The sequence below is a fragment of the Phaenicophaeus curvirostris genome, chromosome 21 (genome assembly GCF_032191515.1).
Source record: "Phaenicophaeus curvirostris isolate KB17595 chromosome 21, BPBGC_Pcur_1.0, whole genome shotgun sequence".
In the NCBI taxonomy this organism is placed as follows: Eukaryota; Metazoa; Chordata; class Aves; order Cuculiformes; family Cuculidae; genus Phaenicophaeus; species Phaenicophaeus curvirostris.
The window spans coordinates 10,366,181-10,386,610 of NC_091412.1; the positions used below are offsets into that span (position 1 = coordinate 10,366,181).

A 20,430-nucleotide genomic window follows, 5' to 3' on the forward strand; every position below is an offset into this window, starting at 1 on the left:
AAGAGATGTTACTCTGGCATTGATGTTTTTTTGTTTGCGGGCGTGGTGTTGTTAAAGGTTCCTGCTCCAGGTTGCTTTGGTTTTAGGTTGTTTCGCTTGAAACAAAACTGTTCTGTGGTGTCGCAAGGAGCACCTTGATGGTAAATTACACGGAGACCTTATAACGACCTCCAGTACCTGAAGGGGCTACAAGAAAACTGGAGAGAGACTGTTTACAAAGGCTTGGAGTGATAGGATGAGGGGTGACGGGTATAGACTGGAGGGGGGCAGGCTTAGACTGGACATGAGGAAGGATTTCTTCATCATGTGAGTGGTGAGGGCCTGGAACAGGCTGCCCAGAGCAGGGGTGGCTGCCCCATCCCTGGAGGGGTTCAAGGCCAGGTTGGATGGGGCTTGGAGCCCCTGGTCCAGTGGGAGGTGTCCCTGCCCATGGTAGGGGGTGGGACTGGATGGGCTTTGAGGTCCCTTCCAACCCAAACCATTCTATGATTCTACGAAATTAGAGAGAGAAGGATGTCCCTAAGAAACCGGCTACGGCAATACCAAGGTTTAGCTCATATGGGGAACCATCCACTGTCCTGCTGTGAGGGCTGGTCAGCGTCACGTTAATCCCTGTGTAGTGTGGGGGGTGTCACCTGGGTGGTGAAATAGAGAAGCTCTCTGCATTTGTGTAACTGTCCAATTATTGTTCTCTCTTTTTTTGTATTTGCGTTATCGAAAATCTTGATTTAACGGTTGAATAACTCGCCTCCCTTCCCATCTTGTGTGGAAGAAGACAGAGGAATGAATGTGAATAACTTCAGGCCAAGTTAAAATTCTACTAGTTATTTTTTCTTTTTTTTTATTAAAAAACCAGTTTTATATTTCTCTTTAAACACAGTAAAACTCAGATTTTTCACCAAAGCATACTTGTTGCTTCTGTTCAGTCTGTCAGCAGCCAGTTCTCTGTCTTCTCATATTTGCAGAATTTTCTGTTTCTGTCCTTTTTTCTCAAAACCCAGAACTTCTTTCAAGGTGATGATAAATGTTTTAATTTGCAGAGTTTTATTTTTTCCCTAGTTATCTGTGGCAGATGTTGTTGACATCATTGGCTCCAAGAAATAATTTAGATTGCTGTTCACCTTGACTTCTGTGTTTGTTTGCAAGCAGCTTTCATTTAGGGAAAAAAAGAAATACAGGAAAAAATAGGAAAGTGGGGGGAGAAAAAGTCAATAATTTGCTGTTTCTGTATGATGCAGAAGATGAGTGGCTCAATAAAATGGTGTTGACCGGTTCAGCCATGAACAATATTATCTTTATATAGTTCTTGAAATACTTTTTTTAGTATATATCTGTAGAAAATCCTCATAATAAAGCTACATATCCTGCAGGTGAGTTCTGGTTGAAGATGATGCTTGTAGGGATGGAGGCAGTCTCAGCTGACATAAACCAGAGGGGCGTGTGATGCTTAGGACTGTGTTTAGGTGAAATAATAATCACGATGGTTAGGTGGGTGCGTGGCTCACATTAGAGCTATAGGTTTGGATCCAGAATTACTTAGGTAGGCAGGGGACACTGTATCCAACTCCATGAAGGCCGAGTAGAGCGTGGTGAGCTGGAGGTCGGGCAGGGCGTTGTGTTGGGCTCCGCCGGCGGCGTTGGTGCCCGTGTCCACCGGGCACTGGGAAGAGAAGCACTGGGAAGGTGTTGGGGACGATGAGATGAGGACAAGGGGATCCACAGCCAAGCTGTCGTCTTTCAGCTCCTCCCAAAGATTCCCTGCAACAAACCAAAAGGGATTGAATGGCCTCAAGCTCCGCCAGGGAGGTTTAGGCTGGACATCAGGAAAAAGATTTTCACAGAAAGGGTGATTGGTCCCTGTCCGAGGCTGCCCAGGGAGGGGGTTGAGTCCCCTTCCCTGGAGGGGTTTAAGGGACGGGTGGACGAGGTGCTGAGGGACATGGGTTAGTGATTGATGGGAATGGTTGGACTCGATGATCTGGTGGGTCCTTTCCAATCTAGTGATTCTATGATTTTATGACTTTGTGTTTGGGTGCCTTTTGAGATGCTGCTCTCTGGGAGCAGTCGCGCATCTGTGCATGTGGGCACTTGTGATGGAGGAAGGAAAACGATGGGTTAGAGAGTTATTATTTGTCTCCATTACGAATTTAAATTTGGGAGAAAGAAGCGTTGATTTAAAGAAAACGATTTCCTTGATTATTGGCAAGATTTCGTTGCAAGTGTATCTTTATGAAGCGTTGTATTTGAAAACAAACACTCATTAAAAGGGGAAATTGCCTCTGTTATCTTTATAGCATATCAAAGCGCTAATGGCTTTGTAAGATATGGAAGAGCACACGGCATTTTATGGGACAAATCTCCAAATAATATCGCTGCAAAACTGCATTTCTTGTATTCTTGTGGTGTAGCATTCTCTGAATTGCAAACTAAGTCACTGCGTGTGGGACTGACCTGACAGAATCACTATGTTGGAAAGGACCCACAGGATCATGGAGTCCAACCATTCCCATCAGTCACTAACCCATGTCCCTCAGCACCTCGTCCACCCGTCCCTTAAACCCCTCCAGGGAAGGGGACTCAACCCCCTCCCTGGGCAGCCTCTGCCAGGGACCAATGACCCTTTCCATGAAAAATTAGTTACGAGATGATTCAATTATTTAACGTCGATCAACCCCTCATGGCAAGGGGTTGGAACTGGGTGGGCTTTGAGTTCCCTTCCAACCCAAACCATTCTATGATAGTTAGAAAGGGACATAAATGCGTATTTGCAGGCTGGGATGTGATGAAATCATCCTGGCTCTACAAAACCGAAATGCCTTTGGTACCCACCTTGGAGATCGAAATCAGTCAGGGATGGATTAAGAGCATCGATGTCGTTGCTGAGGTCGCCCTCCTGCATGAGGGTGTCCTGCACTGTCCGGGCTGTTGAATGCTCGGCCAGCATCTTCCCCCCACACATCGGTGGGGTCTGCGCTGGCAGCGGAGAATCCTGAGTGATGCTGGGCTGAGTTCTGGCTTCGCTTTGAGCCTCCCCAGCAGCAAACAGGGCCTGAGGGGCAGGCGACTGTTGCATTAATGTACTTGAGATGGGAGGAAAACCCTGTGGGGATGTGTAGCATGCCGTCTGTTGCCCCCCAAGCAAATTCGGTAGTGGGTTCTTGACCTGTAGAGCTCCTGATGCGTGGATGCTGTGCAATGGTTGGGGGATCCCAGTGGAAAGGGAGGGCTCACATAAGGAATGGGGTTGGACTGCCATCTGCCTGGGAAGGGATGTGCTTGCAAGACCAGGTGGACTGCAGGACATGATGGAAGATCTCAGCTTTTCGCTCTTGTCACCTATCAGCGTGTCAAGTTCTTCTATAAAACAAGAAAAAAAACCCCAAACCATGACTTTATTGTTCCTAGCAGAGCTTTCATCTTCATTGCTGCAGCTAGAATTGTGGCGTTCCTCAGGGAATGGGCAAATAAAAAGGCTAGCACGTGTGTGATAGGAACTCCAAGAGCTTGTTTTTCTAATCTATCATTGCATTTTTGTGTTTAAGGGTTGGATATTTATGAGTTAATTCTACATTTTATTCTATAGGACTTATTTCCATGTTGTCTTAAAGCTCAGTGAAACATTGAGAGGGGACGTTTGGTGGTGGAGCTCCTTTGTGCCCATTTGGAAGCTCTCCTGCAAGACCAGCTCTTATAGAATTCTGCTTTTTATTTCTTTCTTTGTTTTGCCATTCGCTTCATAACCAGGAAAAAGTCTTAAATACGTTCCTAAATCAAATGTAAATTCTCTTATGCAGCTGTTGCAAAGGGAAGTTCTGGGGAGCGCTCTTTGCGAACTAATATTACTGACCTGGCTTTGCCATGCTCTTCCTTACAGCAACTGGGTCTTTCCTCTTCCATTTCTGCAGCTCCTCCTGCATCTTATCAATCTTGGCTGGATTCAGAGCCCACAAACAGCCTTTCCGAGAAGAATTGCCTGACTTGTTTTCCACTTTCTCAAAGCATTTGTTCAGAGATAAGTTGTGGCGGACGGAATTCTTCCAGCCATCTGGAGCTGTCTGGAAAAACAAATCCAATCTGAGAATGGAACTTCAAGGGAGGGGGGGAAATACAAATATATATCTCTGGTTTGAGTGGTGAGATGATAAGAAACGCTGTTTAGAAGATGCTTTCTACAATACAAAACCTGCATGCTAGAAGGAAGCCACAAAAATGTTACCTTTGTGTTGTGTGGGAAGAGAGGGATCAGATAAAATAAGAGCTGATTTTCTAGGCAGGAAGGTTGCTCCTGTCCAAGGAGCTGCTGTGTTTTTAAGGGTGAATTTACAAATCGCAAGAATTAAGGGTGTAAAGGATTATAGTTTGGGTACTAATTAATAGGAAATCTAACTTGGCTACTTAGCATGCTATGTGTAACTAGCCAGTTATATGCCAAATGGTTTAAAATAGAGGTTTCTGCATCTTTTTGCTTTGCATTTATTTTTAACTAAGTCGTGGAAGGTTCTTGAAACCAATAAATATATGTATAAGCTTCATTAAAATGATTGCTGGATTTTTATTTAGGCTGCTTCTGATCAATAAGGGAAACAAAATTCCCCGAGGGCGCTTGTGCATCCAGCTGCAAGAATGGGAAGAAAAGAAACCCCAATGCAAAGCCTCTGTTTACGCTGTTTAATTTTTACAATCTCTTTTTTTCTTCCCTGATTGCTCATAAAAATGCTATGAAAATGGATATTGCCGTGAGGGATGGAGAGGGAAATACCCAGCAAAACACTCACGTTCAGACTGTGATGGGAAATTCCTGTTTGCTTGCCAGTCTAAAGTCTGGTCTTGAAGAAAGGCTGCTGTATCCTTTTATTCCATAGAAGTTAGTGTGGTGTTTATTTGATTTCATTCATTTCTGCTGCCTCAGTCATGCAGCCAGGAGATACTGCCCATCGCATCAAGGCTTTGTAAATTAATTAGCATGTGTATTCATATCAAGGTTCCTGTAGGAAGTTCCTGATGTGTCACTTCCTTGCTTTGCTTTGGGTAGGTACCTGGGATGCTGTTGGTGCAGAGCTGAGTGGAACTATCGGAGATCATTGCCCGGGCAAAGGGGGCAGGAAAAATGACGGGCAGAATGAGAGGAATCAACCCGAGAAACACAGCTTCATTGCAAGAGAATCATAGAGTAGGTTGGGTTGGAAGAGACCTTAAAGACCGTCTAGTCCCAACCCCACCGCGATGGGCAGGGACACCTCCCAAGGGATCAGGTGCCCAAGCCCCATCCAACCTGGCCTTGAACCCCTCCAGGGATGGGTTAGAAACAGTAGTACTGAAAGATCATTCTGTGTGAGGTGTTTTTTATAAAAAAAATCAGCTTTGGATGCTTTTTCTTATTTCCAAAAAAAAAATATTCTCATCTTTGTGCCATAAGAATTCAAATTTAATTTAAGAACTAAAAGAAATGAAACAACTCCCTGGAAAGGTGGGTGAAGTTGTCCATGTGCCAGTAACGATTCACATGCATGGACAGAAAATATTTGTAATCATAAATATTTACATCAACCGCAGTGAATTATTGACAGAAGGGAAATAAACATGATTTTCCATAGTTTTTCGAAGAGGTTAAAATTAAAATTTCCCTTATGGTATTATATTTCATTTTCATTCTCATCCTTCATTAATAGGGATCCTCTCTTAGAAATCTTTTTGGTAGTTTCTCTAATTGCTGCTTAGCGCAACCCATCTTTATAAATGGACTTGTGTCCATATTTTCTTTCACAATATACCATGAATTTTTGAGCGCGCTTTGAAAGAAATCCTACTTTTATCAGGAACGTGCAATCTGGTTGTTGGGGAGGCTCATCTTGTGGGTGAAGGCATTAAAAGCCTTCCTGAAGGATTCAAGGGTCAAATTTAATACTTGCTTTCTTCATTAAAAAAAAAAATTGATCCGTTATGGAAGTTAAATACATGTTATTCACTAAAAAAAGACACTCTCTTTCCTCCTTAGTGGAGGTTTCTACCCTTTTGGCCCACCTGATGTCAGCATTTCGCTATTCTCTTCTCCAGTCCCATAGGTGAAACTACCTGTGTTTCTATTTTAAATAAACCCTAGAACAAACCCTACCCTTTAAAACCCTTTCTGCTGTAGTAAAACTGATGATGATGATCAGTTTTTCTCCCTTGTGGATCATATTCAAGTAATTCCAAATTGGATAAAACCATTCCTTCTAGGAAAGACGTATGCTTAGCTATGGAACGAGCTAACCTGAAAGAATATTCATGTTTCTCACCCTGTATGTGAGTCTATGTCTGCCTCTGTATCCAGTCAGGATAATTAGTGTTTCTGCTAAGTGCCGGAGACGATGGGAGCGGCTTGTGTTTCTCAGGACGTCTGGGGGTGTGAGGGTGAGATTGTCTTTGAAACATTAAGAGCAAAAGGTGCGTGGATTTATTCAGGAGCCAGATGGCAGGGGTTGAACAGGTTCTTGTGTTAAACTTGGTATTGCTGAGCAGTGAGAAACAGCTGCGTAGCTAGGGAGACCCTGGAGGAACGTGGTCATGTTATGACTCCATCACTGGTGCTAACATTTGATTGCTTGTTAATGGACTGAGCTACTGAAGTGGCTCTTGTATGGTTGGAACCTCCTTGCTCTGGGTTGTTTCTGTCATCGCTGTGTCCAACGAGACTATAAACTCGCTGCTCTAAGCTCCATCAGACCATGGACCTTTCCAAACACTTGGACAACAGGCAATAACCCCAATTAATGAGATTAAAGCTTCCTGCTGGACTCCCTAATTGCTCCAAAGAAGAAAAAAATGACAAGCAAAAATTATATTATTGTACAAACCCATTGATCTTGGCCACCTCTTGAAGTTTAAAGAGTTCCGTGATCTTGCAAAACCCTTTCCCTTTAAATCTAGGTCTCAAGAGAAGGGAGAGGTACATCAAAGAGTAATTCAACTTTAGCTGCGTAGCTGTGTTTTTGTTTTTTTTCTTTTTTTTTTTTTTTTTTTAGGACGTAGGAGTTGGATTGCTCTGTTTCAACTAGAAATGAGATTGTTGCATCATAGAAACTAAATTTGCTGCGGCAGCGAATACGAGTTAATTTGACTCGGCTTGTATCATCCAATGTCTCCCAGCAAGGTTCTGTGTACACTTGTACTCCTTTTCTCTCCAACTCAAATTGCTTCCCTTCCGCCTGCTGTATCCTCCTGTTTAGTGAGTTCTAGGAGCAACAACTGAATGTTCTTTATTGATTTTTGTATTGCTGAAGACTCTCCAGAAAGGGAGAATAGAGGATATCCACATTTGCCACCAACAGATAATTGTGGGGGCTGCTGCAGTGACCAGAGGTAGATGGGTCTTAGCACCCAGAAAGAGAATTTTGCTTGCTTATTTTAAGGATGTTTGGGATGGAACCAGTCAATCATTTAGTTGTATTTATAATTAAAAAGGCAAAAGTAAAGCCATCGTGAAACAGTAGCATCCCCTGCACCATCCGTTTCTTATAGTGCCTGTGACAGCATTAACTTCATTCTTGCCAAGTTTCAAATGAATTCAGAAAAAGACGCGAGGATTTGCAAAAAAACAATGCAAAAACCACTCCCAGTCTTGATAAATAAGAAGAATTAAGTGTAAAGTGGTTATTTAAAGCTGTGGTAGGTGTATACCTACTGTATGGATGAGTGTATGCACACACACATCTGTGTGTGCGTGCAGAGAGGGATAAGAACAACCCTATTTATACATATTAACGCACAAAATATCACAGTAGCTACATGTAGTTGAGGAACTATAGCTCCCTACCGTTTCTGCTGTGTCAGATGTCCCTTCAGGACCAGGAAGGTGACACCTGGCAGAACCACAGCCCCGTGGCTGAGGGATTCCAGCTGCGCTGGCAGCAGCAGTGCTTGGTTTGCAAGCTGCTGATTGATTTTATTAATCACTGTGTTGTAAGACAATGGAGAATTAATTTCAGTTTGGCCTGATGAATAGATGTGGCTGTGCCTGTAAAACTCATTTTTAATATTTAATTAGGCATGAATACATTCCTTTGCCGTAGATCCTGTATTTATACGTTGTTAAAAAGCAGAGTTTGGCAAAATAGCCCTTCCAAGATATTGTGGCCCAGGACCTTTTTTGCAATCCTCAGACTATTTTATTTGGATTATTATTCTTCATTTCAACTCATAGTAAATGCATGGAAGAGAAAGTTAATGTTCTGTTCTACATAAAGCTTGAAATGTATTCTTGCTTTGAAAATGAAAACAAATTTATGTGTTCTAACCATGTATCATTCTACCCTTCTTCCTTCTAATTGCTAATTACTCTCATTACTTACAGTTGCAGGTTACCTGATCTGCACTTTTAGTGAGATATTTTTGAAGAATCAGCAATGACAAAACTCAGAGTGGCCGTTGATGGTTCTATTATAGCTGTTTATAAAACCTTAGCTGCAATCCTGTTCTTGGATCCTGCACTGACTAACCTCTTTCCACTTGTATCCCATGTGCATGAAACCATTTTCTTACAGCGTGGATTTAGATTTCAATAGTATCCGCTGCGAACCATGCACCCTTCCCTTCACCACCATCGCTCTGTAATTATGAGCTTAGTACCATTTATCAGGTATTATACTTTGTAGAGTACGCGCAAGTGATGAGGTTGTCCACGATGGACATCCCAGCTCTAAAATGGAGCAGATGACCTGGAACCTCTGCTTCTGCACGAGTCTGGAGGTGCTGTTGGTGGCAGAGAGCTCCACAAGACTAGTTCAGCCTGTATCTGACATTTCCGAGGAAGGGATGGATGTGTTTTTAAAAATATTGGTCCTTTTAATGACTTGTTATTGAGGAACGGCCACTTGGTATCTGCACAGTCTCAGAGTTTGAATGGTTCTTAATACAGTTTTGTGTTAATTATTACCACGTATCGTGTTCACATTTCTGCCTGAGCCTAAAGTGCTGGGTAGTTTGCGATCATGAAGATATATTGTGTGTAATTGAGTTGATGTTAATCTAAGAAATATGCCTTTTCATGGATTACTTCACCTCCCTCATTCCCTCTGCTGCCAGGTGAGCTTAGAAAGAGATTTTCTCCCCTCTCCATGGAACTCACCTTAAAGTAAGGGAAGTGTTCCGTCATGAAATTGTAAATCTCACTGACTGGCAAACTCCCCGTCTTGCTGTTTTTGAGTGCCATGAAGATCAGGATGCTTTAGGGAGAGAGAAAAAAAAACCAAACTATTTTAGCCTGTTCTTGACTGCTCAGGAGCAGAAAAAAGACTATTTCACATTAAACCAGAGGAATCGCTCTGGATTTCACTGTCATGGCATCAATGTTGTTGATGCTTAAGGTTTCCATCCAGTTGTTTGTAAGCAATCCCCTTACACTGTACTGTTTGTAAGGGTCTTTCTCAAAGTGCATATGGAAGGGTTTGAAACAAAGCAATAGAAATTGGAATCGGGACCTTCTAGACCTGCTGGTGTGTGTTTATTTAAGGTTGTGTTTGAATGCTTAAATCAGTAATGGCCACGAAGAGAATGTCAAACTGATGGTGACAGAGGGTATAATTAAACTGTAATTGTCCAATCTGTTTTGTTAGACTGATGTTTGGGGGCTAAACCTGTGTGGTTGTACGTCTGCTACGTTTCTAGGCATCTCCTTGCCCTAGGAACTGGAGGAAAAAAAAAAAAAAAAAGGGTTTAATCCAGGTCCTGGAAAAGACAACCAAGTGTGGTTAGTCTTGTGCTGACGTAATTTGCAACACCTAAGATTCTGCATTAAAGAAAAGTCTAGCTTTTGTGGGGGTGATCAAGGCTGTTCACATGCTTTGCAACATTTCCTTTCCCTCTGCCTTGGCCCCAGAGTCTGGAACTTTTCATGATTCATAGGAACAGGACAGAGCATACTGGGAAGAAGACAAAGAAGAGTAAGCGTGTTCTTGCAAATGAAGTTGGAAATTGGCCATGGGTAAAGAGTGAATTTCCCATAACGTTAGGACTTTAAAAAAAAAGCTTTTATTACCTGTAGGAGTAGATGGGCTTGGGAAATAGAGGCTGCTGGGATTCTTGACTGCTTTGAGGAGCAATTCTTTGGTAAGGGTAGTGTGAAGAAGTGATGTAAGTCACTGGATAGCTGCCTCCTGAGGGATACTGATGGTACAACAAAAGAGATGTTACTTGGCTTGACAACAATCTCTCAGAAGTATTTCTTAGCAGTAATAAACTACTTGTTTTTGAGGCTACTGCCCTCTGCTTAAGTTTCATAGCGGTTATGACGAGTCGGACCTGAAGTCATTCTAGCATGGTATTAGAAAACATTAATATTACCAGACAACGCTTAAGAAGAAGAAGTAGGGCATGTGTAAAGAGGAACTCGCTGATATGTTGGTTGCTGCAGGATCCTGTGTCAATCTGTCCCAAACTGAAGTATGTAAAAAACCAAACCACTGTAGTTTCTTTTATTATTGCCTGTTATGCTACTGAGCAGCCTGATCCAGTGGGAAGAGTCCCTGCCCATGGCAGGGGGCTGGAACTGGGTGGTCTTCAATATCCATTTTAACCCAAACCATTCCATGAGTCTGTGATTCTATAATTTTCTGTACCAAAACCATCAGAAGAATAGCTGGGACACCTAAAATCAGATAGAATTTATGCTGCTCCTACCCAACCCAGCATACCACCTGAGGCTGAAACGCAAGGCTATCGCTTTGAGATCTCTGAGACTGTCCAGCACTCAAGACCTACTAAAGAAATGGGTCATGTCATCACCAGGATAGAAATATGCCAATGCAAAACCGTAGGTGAAATAAGGGAGATAATCCCTCTAGATAACCCTGATTGCATCAGAATTTCTGCAAGTTTGCTCTCCATTTTTTTTTTTTAACCCAGCAGTTGGTCACATATTTTCCAAATTGCAGTTCAAACCTGCTGGCAAGCAACTTTTGAGAACAAAGAAACGCTAAACTGCTAAGGTGAGATACCATCAGCTGGCGTTCTATGAGGCACAGGCTCCCTCTGAGCTCAGAGCTCAGCATGAGAGGAACTTTGGCCTCTTGGAGATGAACCTTTCCAGATGCCAGGGCTAGGGCATGGCCAGAATTAGGAGTTGTCATGTGCTATTAAAGAATCCACCTGCATGCCTTCCCTTGGACTCAAAGGCTGCTGAGCCCTCTTCCATTGTTTTACTGCTTACCTCTAGAAGCCCTGTGTCATGAAATTTTTATGGTTCCTCTGGAAGATTATGGAGCTTTCCAGACTTGTTGGGAGAAGTTCCTTGATAATTAGTTTACACGTCTCCTTAGTTTCTTACTATTGTTCCTATTTTCAGCCCAATAGCTTCTGTTGCTCTTGGTCTTTGTCCCCTTCAAGTACATAAGAGTTCATCATATGCTTGCAGAACGTTCATAGTTTGTTTGCTTATTCTGGTTTCTGAATCATTTATTTCAGTTTCTTAGTAATTTTGTTGTTGCTGGTTGGGTTTTTTGCCTGTTTGCTTTTATTTTCCTAACATTAAACTGCCTGGAGTGGAATGTGGAAAAACATACTGGATATGCTAATTTGTTTGCTACAGTAAGCGGGATGAAAGAAAGGACGTGTACATAATTAATTGTGTTCTGCCTTTTTAAACTAAATATCAGGCAAAGTCTCCAGAGCAGCCGTGAACTTAATTCCTTGCTGCCTCTTCTACTGTCTTGGGTGCAGATTTTCCATCAGAGTAGAAAACTAGGCAATTAATCATAGAATTTTAGAGTGGTTTGGGTTAGAAGGGATCTCAAAGCACACTCAATTCCACCCCTGCCATGAGCAGGGGCACCTCCCACTGGATCAGGGGCTCCAAGCTCCATCCAACCTGGCCTTGAACCCCTCCAGGGATGGAGCAGCCACCCCTGGGCAACCTGGGCCTCCCCACCCTCGCAGCAAAACATTTCTGCCTAAGATCTCACCTCAATCTCCTCTCTTGCAGCTTCAACTTCATCAGATTATTTTGATTTTTATTGGTTTCAGTGGCTCCTTGAAAGGAAGGGATGCGAAGATGGGGCTGGTGGTGATATCATCACCAAAGGACTGGGCGTTTTAAGGATTATTTCTGTTTTATTGGTTTCATTATTCCTTTTTGAGGGAACAGAGGCTGGGGAATGGGCTGGTATGACAGGCTTGAGCTGGTTTTACTGTCGCACAGCTGGCATGAAAGGTGTCCGTGTTTTATGGTGGGTGGGTAGGTAACTTCAGTGAGTGTCTGCTGTTTCTTTCAGGTCAATAAGAAGTAGTTTTTCTTATGAGTCACCATTTGTGCGGTGCCCAGGAAAGGGGAAGGTGAAGCCATTTTATCATTTGGATAAAATTAACGAAGGAGCTGATCTCTCTCTAATCCTTCCAATGAAAAGGGTGGCGTAGCGTGAGCATCTTTCAGACTTAAGAGCCCATTCTCTTGAGGATAACTTCCTAGTGATTTAAACTGGACTGTTCCATTACTCAGAGTGTAAGATACTAGCATTGGAGCTGCTTCACGCGAAGATGTCGTTAGAATCAAGGAATCATTAAGGTTGGAAAAGACCTCTAAGCTCATCCAGTGCAACCCATCAGCCTAACCCCATCGTGCCCACTCAACCATGTCCCGAAGTGCCACCTCTATGTTTTTGAAGCCCTTCAGGGATGGGGACTCCCCCACTGCCCTGGGCAGCCTCTGTCGGTAGAGAAATTTCTCCTAATATCCAACCTAAACCTCCCTTGGCGCAACTTGAGGATGTTCCCTCTCATCTTATCACTTGGGAGAAAAGACCAACACCCACCTCACCGCAACCTCCTGTCAGATATTCCACTTCTCAGTCTTGCATCACATGTTTCTCCACTGTTATGACTTTGGCTTCTTATACCTATTGTTTTTTCCTCTAAATAGTAGAACAGAGTGCTGTATTTTTACTACAGTAGCATAAAGAAGCACGACTATTGAATTCTAACAGAAACCTGCAGTGTGCAGGAGAGCTGTCACAGAGCCAGCCTGCAGGTGGATGGAAGACTTTCCTCATAGTGCTTGTTGTATCTTGCCTAGCAGCTCCCAGAAGGTATTTCAGCTTTAATTTTGCAGGTTTTTTGAATGTGGTTAATGTCAAGGTATAGGAATGGTACATGGCTCGAGTCAGCAGTGACAGGGGGAAGGATGCCTGCTCTGGAATGAATGCAGAAATTAAATATTCAAATGAATTAAGAAGCTGACAGGGGGTGGGTGTTCTGCTAAAGCACAGAAATGATGTTTTTGCTGTGGGGGAGATGGATGGTGCTGTGGCACATCCACAGTTTGTGCTGCAGTCCCGGTGGGGAGCGAGGTTATATCCACAGCAGAGATTTTGTGCAAGTTAATCCTTCAGCTGGGACCATTTTCTTCTAAAGCCACAGTCACGATATCAGTCAATTTACAAGTTAGGGTGGTAGGGTAACATCACCTTTCTTTTTAGTCTAGTTTAATTTTATTATTACTTATTATTCTATTAGGTTTCAGGATAGAAAGAAAACAAGTAGTGAATTATGATGGTGTTGATAAGGATACTATGGGGGGAAAAAATATCCATAAATTCTGGCTGGTGGAATGCCAGTGACAGTTAAAAGAAAAATGAGATTATTATTGAGATTATTATTATTATTGAGATTATTTTGCAGGCATATTTCTCGCCTCATTGTAGGAGAACTGCTTTGTCCTGTTATCGATACCGTCTTGAGTCTCTCTGGCATCTGCACGCTCCCCCAGCTTTTTCCTAAGAAGTAACTCATGATGGATGATTTAATTGTACCAATTGCCATAAAATTCCACTAAATGTGTGTTCCTGTTCTTCATGGTCATTCAGCACCTGTTTTCAGAAGTTACTTATATTCTCTCTTAAAATAATGCGGGGAAGTCTCCATCTCTGGAGGCACTGTGGGGTTGGGGTGATGGGCTTAGAAGCCTTTTCCAACCTTAATGATTCTATGAATTAACAATCCCAACGAAATATCATACGGTAACCTATTTTTTGTTTTCTTTGCACAGTCTTAAGTCACTGCTCCATCACGTTTTTAACACTTCTCAAGCAAGTCAAATGAGATGGGACTGTTGGTCCACATTTTTAGTCATCAGGCTTTTATGTTCAAACATTTTATACATATGAATTTCCAGTAGGTTTAATTTAATCCAGCTCTAATAGATGAGAGTTTTGGTAGCTGGGCTATTTCTCTATATAGGTATTTCTGCCTAGATATCTGAAAAATCCTTGTGCATTAATTTCATAGAATTATAGACTCATAGAATAACCAGGTTGGAAAAGACCCACTGGATCATCAAGTCCAACTATTCCTAACAAACACTAAACCTTATATAAGGTTTGGCTTTTTATTTTAAATAGGGTTTTCCACACGTGCTTTTCTCTCCTAAACATCTTTCTTACTGCGAATTTTGTACATTGCAGACAACTGAGCATAAAAGAGGAAAAAAGAGGAACAGCACCACTGTTTATATCTAAAGGAAATTATTTAAAGACATTTCAGAGTCACGAAAATGTCTTTCTGTAATACACATCCTCCCTCTCTGCCAGGTTTTCGAAGCTCAATAGCTCATAATCATTAATATCTATAAATACTAGGATCCCAGGTAAGATTAAGGTCTGATTCTGCAGAGATACTGGGTGTCTGCTGCTTTGAAACTATGGACTGACCTGTATTCAAATGACGTCTGAACACACTCCAGAAAAACAAGGTGTCAGTTATTCCGGTGTGTTTTTAATATTAATAATATAGTTACATTAAGGAAGAACCACCTTAATATTGTGCATTCTCATGCATCATCAGCATTATTGTCAATTAAGCTCTAGCTGAATAATCTTTCACTGGGGATGATGTAACAGTCCAAAGATTGCACAAGAGATGAGTGTGCCACCAGGCACAAGGAAAGCGAGCATAATCCTGCCGTTTAATTTTTGCTTTAAAAGTGTTTTTCAATGTTTAATTGGATTTTTAAGCACAAAGTCACATATATTTAGTGAAAGCATAGTTGAAGCACAAACAATTCCTTGGGATCCTGACATGCCAACAGTTATATCTATAATTTCTGGCTTCAAAGCCAATTTTCTTAGTGGTGAAAATATAAATAAACAGTAGCAAGATCCCATTTTTACAAGGCTTTGAGACATGGTTCTTCTAAGGTCTTGCTGTGTTCAAACATGGCCTCGCAAATTCAATTTTAGCAGGTATTATTTCATCTGCTCTTTTGTGTCACTACCACAATTACCATGCCATTCCAGTGCTAAAAATACAGGGTATTTTGATCTGCATGTTGTACTGACCTGGTGGAAAGGATGAGAGGGACAATACATCTGCTGCACTGGAGGCTGATAGCAGTACAGACCAGGCTGCCCTTCCAGCGGGGACGCCCTCAGCTTCATGTCTGAATCCTGCTAGGAAAGAGATATTAGAGAAAACGCCTCCATTTAAAATAGCATCGTTATGTTAGTTACTGTCCTGATTGGTCTTTCTTCTGGGTTTGATGCTCTCAGTCTGTGTGACACAGGATTTAGTTTAAATGCTGGTGGTACAAGAAGTATAGAGGTCAAGGGAGGTGGTTCTGCCCCTCTATTCCTCTCTGGTGAGACCTCATCTGGAGGATTGTGTCCAGTTCTGGAATCCTCAACCTAAGGAGGACATGGAGCTGTTGGAACGGGTCCAGAGGAGGCTACAAAGATGATCTGAGGGCTGGAGCACCTCTCAGATGAGGACAGGCTGAGAGAGTTGGGGTTCTTCAGCCTGGAGAAGGGAAGGCTCCGAGGAGAACTTAGAGCGACCTTCCAGTACTTGAAGGGGCTACAGGAAAGCTGGGGAGGGAGTGTTCACAAAGGCTTGTGGTGACAGGATGAAGGACAATGGGTATAAACTGGAGAGGGGCAGATTTAGACTAGATATAGGGAGGAATTTCTTCTCCATGTGAGTAGTGAGGCCCTGGCCCAGGTTGCCCAGAGCAGGGGCGGCTGCTCCATCCCTGGAGGGGTTCAAGTCCAGGTTGGATGGGGCTTGAAGCCCCTGATCCAGTGGGAGGTGTCCCTGCCCATCACAGGGGGTTGGAGCTGGATGATCTTCAAGGTCCCTTCCAACCCAAACTATTCTACGATTCTACGAATTCCCCGCATTTATATCATTTCTGCTTGAAAAAGGAAACCCCAGTCCAAGTTCCATTCAAGAATCAGTTCATAAAATGCTGTTTTCTGTTTATCTCTCTTTCCCTGCACACAAACTACCCACTCCACCTTTCATTCCCGAGTGTGCAGACGTGTTCCTGTCTCTCTTTTTTCCTCCTCTGATTTTATCTTGCCAACTCAGTGCCTCCCGCTGACTCCGGGCTTTATCGTTGGGGTGAGGTTTGTAAGGCAAAGTGAAGAGGTGGCAGAGGAGAATCAAACCAGGGTGACTATTGAATCGGGTCAAGATATAGGAAATAGAATAAGGATGTGATTTATTTCTGCAGACTGTGGAAATAACCATGGAGAGGTTGAGAAAGTCTTGATTTCACCCAGGTCTCCCAAGTTCCTGCTCTGGAGCTTGGGCTTGATTTTCCTGGGGGCTCAGGCTCCCAGATGTTAAGCGTTGCTCTTTTAGTTTGAATGCTGAGTGTGGTAACTGGGTCTGATTTAGAAGAGCGAGTCTTGAAGAGCTTCAAAGTCTCCTGCTGAGTGAACCGGTGGGAGCATTAACACACATCCAGGCTTCCCCTGAGCTCAGGGCTCTTGCAGTGCCAGCTTTGCATTCTCTACATCCTGCAGCCCAGGGATTTGGGGGAAAAAAAATGGGAGTGTTTTCTCACCAAATGCTTACAGGTTTTGCCTTCAACTCATCTGACCTAGATGAGTATTTATCCAGGAAATAGGAGATTTAGATCAGCTTCCTCCTTAACGCGAATGGCTCCAATCCCCAGGTATGCACCCTGACAACATCCCTCTCTGGTCAGTTTTCTTAATCCAATTATGATTTTTTTTTTTTTCTTAACCCCTTTTTCTTTTGGTAACCCTCGAATCATCTGGCACCAGTGGTTAGGGCCCTCTCCTGGCAGACACAGACATTGTTCTTGTCCTCGCTAGATGAAGATAAGTAGGTTTTACCTCTTGGATCACAGCAGAGAGACCTTGTGGAGATACTGGAGAGAGGTCCACCTTGTTTTTCAGGGACTTCTGTGCTGCCCCAAATAGGTGGTTGCCTCTAGCCAGTATGTGAATTACCCTGAGTACCCTTACACTTCCCATACCACAAGCAGATCTTGTATTTAATCTTAAGTAGTATGGACATCTTAACTTCTCTTCTGTTTGCATCCAGAAAAATGCAGGGAGCTGAGGTGTTGTGACAAAGCTGAATGTGTCCTCATGCTTGAAAAATACTGTTTTGTGAACTTTAGTGCCTCGAAAATCCTAGGTGATGACAACTATTGATACTGATGACGACTACTGGTATCAAACCTGTTGTAAGGAAGAATTTGGATATTAAGAACTCTCTCTATATAGTATTTAGTGGAAACCAATTTATCCTTGTGCACTTCTCTGATGATTTTTTATGGCCTTGGGAAAGACCATAAAAGAGAGAACTTGGACAAATAAATATGAATGTCTAGCCTGAGATTTGACAAGAGACTAAATGTCCATATAGTCACACTAAGGAATGAGAAAATAATTCCAAAAGCATATTTTTGCCATTAAAAACAAACAAACAAAAAAGCAAAGAAAAAATACTGACCATGACTTGTGGACTGTGATCTTGGCCTGTGTTGCTGTATTGGAGGCTGTTGCACCATGGTTGTTCCGTGGAGATGTTCGGAATGTGGGTAGGAAATGCCTCTGGCTCGTCGGGACCCGTAGATCCTGGTAAACCCTCAAAGCCATCGATGCTTCCAGAATTTTTGAAGGGTGAACCTTCTGGTGGGAGGGCTTGGTGTGCTTCCTGGAAGACGTCTTCGCTGATCTGCCTCTTGTAAGGGTGAAAGGGGTTTCTGCTGCTCTTCAGGAACCTGTCATAGTTTCCTACAGTACTTTCCTCGTAACTGTACCGTCTGAATTTTTCAGTACTGAAAGACGCTTTAAATTTGTTCTTGCTACAGTGGATCCCTTGGTTTGTAGGGTATCTCCCATGAATTTGATCCTGGGCTGGGGAAGCAGGGCTGGGGCTGTGAGAAGACTCGGAATTCTTCCGTTCCGTCCTGCTGTCTGACTCATACGGTTGGCAGGTATAACTGGGATTATCCTGCAATGAATTATTGGCATTTATTTAGGATTAGTATGAGCAAATACTTTACTTCTAATCTTTTTTTTGTAAATAATATGTTATTGATGAGAAGTATAAAATTATTCTTCCAAGCCACCTTCATGCAGAGAAGCCCTAGAAGGGTTTTCTGATTACTTGTTCAAAAGTAAATTACTAAAAGCATTGAGAAGACTGAAGTAACCTTAATTTGTGGAGCTATCTTGGAAAAACAGGTCGTCTTTGGTAACTATTGACTAGTTGGTCTGACAGTTCTGGGGAAAAGATGATGTATGATAGAGATTAAATGACGGGAATCTGATAAGAGCAGCTCTTGTTGTATGCAAGTTTAGTCAAATAAGCTTGAGCTCGTTCCCTGCTGGTGTTACGAGCTGTCAGATCTGTGGTGAGTTACATCACTTCCTTTCATTAGCAGAACCACACTCGTTGGGTGAGACAAGGAGGCTCTAGGTGGATGTTTTAACCTTCTCCCCGTCTCCTCTCCTCCCTTTGCACTTTAGCAAAAGGAAAATAACAGCAACTGAAGCGCTCTTTAATCTAGAAAAGAAAGGCTTAACAAGAATGAGTGTCTGGATCCTGAAGCTGAACCCATTCAGCTTAGAAATTATGCATGATTTCCCTGACGTTTAGGATGAGTAACAACTTGAGTGCCTTTTGAGAAGGCAAAAGGAGGTTATCGTGTTCAGTGGAAGGAAAAACAAAATTCCTTTTCAAGTATCTTACTTACAGTTTGCTGCGCTGGGGATACTGAATCCCCCTGTGTCTTCATGAGGTCGTGTTGGTCCCTCTCCAGAGTGTCCGATGAAGAAAATTTAATATTGGATTGATCCTGGAGTAGTGAAACCATTACCAAATCCACGTTGGAGGGAATTCCTGTTCTGACAAAAATAAAATTTCAATAAATATTTTTGAAAACCTAAACTGTAAAAAAAACCAAAACCATTTGTCATGTGCAGATGACTGAACGGTGTTAGAAGTGCAGCTGGACAATAACCCACCTGGTAGAATTCCCAATACAATTGAGTTTTTATGCACTCAAAGTTCTGTAGGTGCAATTACAGTGAAGGGGTGATCCTGAGTGATATGGATTTAGATACGGATTTACTGCTGAGCTTTTATAAAGATAAGTCATTGCTTTGTTTTCCATAGGTTTGTAACTTGATGAAAATAAATTGCTTTGGGGTTTTGCAGATTCAGCAATATTGCTTTATTGAGAGATAGAAATGCATCCTCACTGCTTTCAGTGGGACTATATAAAATATAAAGTTTTTTTTTCCTATCATTACTTAGACTATATTTACGGTTGTCTGACATTTTTACTTCTGCTTTTTTATCAGTACCAATCCCTTCAGCCTTTTCCTTCTGTTTTGCATGATTAAATGTATCTGAGGTATGTAATTAACTTCATCATGCCATCCCTCCTCTCGTCAGTGGTGCCTCCTCTCAAGTTCCAATCTTTGATCTTTGGATATAGGAGACATATCTGATGGTGCTCTTCAGGTTAAGAGGAACACATTTGATCTTCTAGTATTTTGTGTTCTACCACGTTTTCCCCCCTCCATCCCGGTTTGCTGTAACCATCCAGTAAAGCTACAAAGGAAGAACTTGCATCCTCAACTTTTGTCACGCACGTGGTGCTGCTCCAAGTGGGCACCTATGTGAAGGTGTCTTGTGTTCATAGACTTCATGTCTCCAAGTCAGGGGAAAAGAAAAAAAAGCCCTTGTGCTTCAAGAGTTAATCAGTAAAGCCTTTGCCACGTGTTTAAATGGCTGTTAGGTAAATAGCTAAGGGGTTAATTAGGTTTGGTTAACAAAGATAAATGACTTAAAAATGTGGAAAACCTTTTTTGCCCTTAGAGTTCAAAGAGAAATCTGTGTTTATGATGAGTGAGACTGCTCTGCCCCAGGGGATGAAGCACAATGGGGCTTGGAAATCAAGTATGAGGCCCGTAGTAGTGTATGAGGAGAAATGATGTTAGATAAAGTTCAGAAACCTCTTCGGTGCAGACTTGTCTCCCAGTAGCTTAACCGGAGGCTGATGAGGACGAATCCCTCTGACTCTTGTCGTGAACAGAGGTGGGAAAACTGACAGCTAGGAAAATGTGTGTGTGGATATGTAAGTGTTCCTTGCTGGTTGCCCTCTCATCGTCACGTTCTACTAAGCTGCCTCTGACCTCT

The 20,430-nt window shown here is 42.5% G+C and overlaps 1 protein-coding gene across 4 annotated transcripts in view; it reads right to left on the minus strand.

The window, feature by feature from the left end:
• Nucleotides 1–836: 836 nt before the first annotated feature.
• Nucleotides 837–20,430, minus strand: part of FOXN1 (forkhead box N1) — a 35,922-nt gene continuing 16,328 nt past the window's right edge. For 2 of the 4 annotated variants that reach the window (XM_069873806.1, XM_069873807.1), the window contains exons 2-9: nucleotides 18,980–19,125; nucleotides 17,731–18,234; nucleotides 15,303–15,413; nucleotides 10,016–10,143; nucleotides 9,107–9,203; nucleotides 3,848–4,055; nucleotides 2,830–3,357; nucleotides 837–1,758 (exon numbers count right to left, since the gene is read on the minus strand). In XM_069873806.1, the coding sequence (XP_069729907.1) occupies nucleotides 1,502–1,758; nucleotides 2,830–3,357; nucleotides 3,848–4,055; nucleotides 9,107–9,203; nucleotides 10,016–10,143; nucleotides 15,303–15,413; nucleotides 17,731–18,234; nucleotides 18,980–19,099 (1,953 nt within the window). In that variant the 5' untranslated portion in view covers nucleotides 19,100–19,125 and the 3' untranslated portion in view covers nucleotides 837–1,501. Of the gene's footprint in view, nucleotides 1,759–2,829; nucleotides 3,358–3,847; nucleotides 4,056–9,106; nucleotides 9,204–10,015; nucleotides 10,144–15,302; nucleotides 15,414–17,730; nucleotides 18,235–18,979; nucleotides 19,131–20,430 lie in introns of all 4 variants that reach the window. The other 2 variants (XM_069873808.1, XM_069873805.1) reach the window with 2 other exon arrangements.